At 35.1% G+C, this 3,924-nt stretch overlaps 1 protein-coding gene across 1 annotated transcript; it reads left to right on the top strand.

Annotated features, from left to right (window-relative positions):
• The first annotated feature begins 471 nt into the window (after positions 1-471).
• Positions 472-3,710, top strand: LOC108327879 (uncharacterized). Its single transcript, XM_017561604.2, has 5 exons — positions 472-716; positions 838-911; positions 1,702-1,831; positions 1,967-2,281; positions 2,897-3,710. Exons 1-5 carry the CDS (start codon positions 597-599, stop codon positions 3,167-3,169), a joined length of 912 nt encoding a protein of 303 aa, XP_017417093.2. The 5' UTR covers positions 472-596; the 3' UTR covers positions 3,170-3,710.
• Positions 3,711-3,924: the final 214 nt, after the last annotated feature.

Genomic DNA, 3,924 nt, shown 5'->3' on the forward strand with positions numbered 1-3,924 from the left:
ATTAATTTAATTAATATTATAATTTCTACTACTTTATTATATGCAAAATTATAGTAATAGAATTAACTTAAATATATTTTAAGACAATGTTTAAGTTGTTTATCTTATTTTTGATACGTTATAATTTAAGTATTAGTCTGAAATATTATTTAATAAATTTAAAAAATTAATTTCATTAAATTAAAATAATTATCCTTTTATTTTTTAAATTTAGAAATTAAAAGTAAAATATATTAAAATTTAAAATAGAAATAAAATTCAGTTTCAAATTAAGTTTAAAAATTAATAACATATTTAATTATTATAAGTAAACCAATTTTCTCTTCTGAGAGAACGTTGGAATACATTATACTGTCCATCAAAGGACACGTGTCAAGCTCAGGCATACGAGGAAGGAGCGAGTTTCACGGTAGTGTTTCAAACTCCAAAAACTTTCTCAAATCTTAAGATTAGTCCTCCGTTGTATTTAAATTTAAACACATTTTCTATTCATTTCATTTCAATTTCGATTCCAATTCAAATATCCGAGTAACGCATAGTGTATGTATCTCTCTCTCTGACTCACTTCGACACTCAGATTCACAACTAACGGAAGAATGCAGAGAGGCACTCCGGTCAGAAACCCACACAGCTCCACCTCCGATCTCCTCACTTGGTCTGAAACTCCTCCGCCGGAATCTCCCGCCACCGCCTCCTCTGCTGCTCGCTCACGCCAGGTCACTGTTTTCCACTCTCTCATCTCTCTTCTCTCTCTCCCTCTGTCTGTCTGTCTCTCTCTTTCTCTCTCTCTCTCTCTCTCACACACTCACATTCTCGTTCACTGCATTCACATCTCAGCCTTCGGATAGAATCAGCAAGGTTCTCCATGGCGACCAGGTCACCGACGAAGAAGCTCAGATGCTAACCAAGAGGTACAACACGACAACGTTCATTTCTTACTATCTGTTATGTTCACAACTCATATCAGATCTGCTAGTGCTTTTTTCGTTTTCTTCATTTCTTCGATCTGCTTTAAAACTTGTTTGCGCTGATCTGTTTGTTAATTCGTAATTATGGTAAACTCGTTAGTTTCTTCTGCGTTTTCTTATAGGTAATATCATTGCTTGAGAACAATGTGATGTTCAGTATCTCGCACGTTTTAATATACTTATTTAGTTATGGCTTTTAACCACTGCTCTGAAATGGAATGCTTCTTTTGTGTCGTAAGCCTGATTAGTTAACTGAGTAAATCCTATTAGTCGTTCCGCTTTTTGTTGCAAGCCCATGTTTATTCGTGATTTGGTGCGTTGATTAGCAATTAATTAGGCTTTGTTTGGATAAATTTATTTATAGGAACAATGGTAAAATGTATTATAATTTATAGGAACAATGGTAAAATGTATTATAATTCTTTTCGTAAACTAAAATCAAAGCATGTCAGCTTTCTGGAGAATCTAGTCGAAAAAGCTTTTATAAAAGTTAAGTTTATAAGTTGATTTAAGCTCAACAACCTTTTTTTTTTCTTGTCCTCGTAAGTGTTTATGAAAAAAAATTCAAATAGAATCTGAGTAGAAAGTGGTTTTCATATACATGTGTGCTGCAGTATATATTTTTTCAGGGTCTACTGTTTATTTTATGTGTAATACATTCAAGGCTTTTTTGCTAATTAACTCTTTAAATATAATGTCTTGTTGAACATGTGTTTCCATTTGTCACTCTCAGCAAACCATGCTCAGGGTATAAAATGAAAGAAATGACTGGAAGCGGTATATTTGGTGCCAATGGAAAAGATTCTGCATCAGAAGCCAATTCTGCAGATTCCAATAACAGAACAAGCATACGCATATGTCAGGTATACTTACAGATAATTTACTTGTCTGGGGTTCAATGTGGCTGTATGAGTTTTCTAAAACATAAAATCAAACTCCATTCCGACCGCAATGTTCTTGCTTTGATTTGTTTTCTCTGTGATTGCATTGCATCTCAGCAAGCGATGAATGGAATTAGTCAGATATCATTCAGCACTGAAGAGAGCATTTCTCCCAAGAAGCCTACCTCAATCCCTGAGGTAGCGAAACAACGTGAACTGAGTGGGACAATGCAAAGTGATTCGGACTCGAAGAGTAAGAAGCAAACATCAAATGCCAAGACCAAGGAGCTCACTGGAAATGACATATTCGGCCCCCCTCCTGAAATTGTGCCGCGATCAGTGGCGGCTGCACGCACTATGGAATCCAAGGAAAGTAGAGACATGGGAGAGCCTCTTCCCAGAAATGTGCGAACATCAGTGAAAGTTTCCAATGTAAGTATCTTCTAGGCGAGAAATAGTCGCTATCTATCATTGTATACTAGATGATTGGCTAATGAACTGTGTTACTGCATAATTCCCTCTTTTAAGCTGGTTATCAACGTGGATTGATCTAAAGCTTCTGTGCTATTTGTAGGCCTGTGCCCTTCGTGGCGATGAATTTTGACCTTTGACAGTTCTCCAACATATAACTTATTACACTCTCCTAAAATGCAAAATTCAAATGTAGATCAATTCTGGCCTTTTAGTTTGGGAAGAAATTTATTTAAGATATTATTCAAGGAATGGACCCGAGTTAAATATAATACAATCGCGGGTCTTGAGCTACGCAAATTATTTAGATGGGTTTATTAAAATTTTTCTTTATAATTTTTTCTTTTCCAAAATATGAGCCTGTAAAATTGATTTGAAGTTAAACAGTACATGCATCATTGAAAAAGGTTGACAGTTTGTCTCATTGTCTTTAAAGTTTCCATGACAGTGTATTATTCACTATAGAATTCAATAATGGCAAAATCTTTTTTTTTTCTGAAATAAGATCTAATATCCTAGTGCACGTGGTTATTGAGATCAACTTTTCATTTTAACTTCGGCTTTTTTAAATTGTAGCCTGCAGGTGGCCAAAGTAATATCTTGTTTGGAGAGGCACCTGTTGAGAAGACATCAAAGAAGATACATAACCAGAAGTTTGCGGAGCTGACAGGCAATAATATTTTCCAAGGAGATGTGCCTCCAGGTTCAGCAGAAAAGCCTCTTAGCACGGCTAAGCTCAGAGAAATGACTGGCAGTGACATATTTGCTGATGGAAAGGCAGAAATCAAAGATCCTGTGCGAGGTGCTCGGAAACCCCCTGGTGGAGAGAGCAGCATAAGCTTGGTTTAAGTTATTTTAAGCTTCAAAACTATTAGCGATATAGTCTCTTGATACTTTTTTGTCTGACACTTTCTATTGGTTGAGATTTACGCGAGTCTTACTTGTGCGGATCTCTTTAACAAGCTAGCAAGACTCACATGAATTTTTGCCAATAAAAGAAAGCAGATAAAAAGTATTAAATGTGTGTTGTTAGCATTTTCCTTTTTAACTTATCCTTTTTGACGTAGGCATTCTTAAAGTATGTCTGAACTCGCATGTTTTTCAGTAGAAGCGTCAGTGTGGTCGATTATCAGTGTTGTAGGTTCAACTGTCCATGAACATCGCAAAAACCTTACTTTACATTTGAACGATGAAAGAGGGAATCAGCCACACTTGGACGAGGTTTTAGTGTTCATTTGTCTTAAACTTGTTAGGAAAACATCACTTATGTCATGCTTTGTTGAGTAAAAGAAAAATATTCCATGCTGTTGTCCAACGTAGACTTGTGAGTGGAATAATCTTCCTAGCTGTATTTTTAAAATTGAATAATGGAAATGGATGGTTTGCATAATCTGATTAGGGATACGGGTGATTTAAAGAGTATGGTAGAAATGAAAGAAAAAAAATTCGAGAAAATTAGAGACAATAGATACAAATACTGTGTATCAAAGCTTTATACATACTCATTTGATGCACTGATAAGTTTTCGAATATCGTCTCAAATTTTTAACAGAAAGTTCATTTACATTTAAATGCTATGAGTTACTTAAGATTTTATATCCAGT

The sequence above is a fragment of the Vigna angularis genome, chromosome 2, assembly GCF_016808095.1.
Source record: "Vigna angularis cultivar LongXiaoDou No.4 chromosome 2, ASM1680809v1, whole genome shotgun sequence".
NCBI lineage: Eukaryota > Viridiplantae > Streptophyta > Magnoliopsida > Fabales > Fabaceae > Vigna > Vigna angularis.

Excerpts from the sequence above, each read along its gene's own strand:
- LOC108327879 (XM_017561604.2), top strand. The coding sequence starts at position 597 with ATGCAGAGAGGCACTCCGGTCAGAAACCCACACAGCTCCACCTCCGAT. Across the intron at positions 717-837 it reads CTGCTGCTCGCTCACGCCAG|CCTTCGGATAGAATCAGCAA; the intron begins GTCACTGTTTTC and ends TTCACATCTCAG. Across the intron at positions 1,832-1,966 it reads CAAGCATACGCATATGTCAG|CAAGCGATGAATGGAATTAG; the intron begins GTATACTTACAG and ends ATTGCATCTCAG.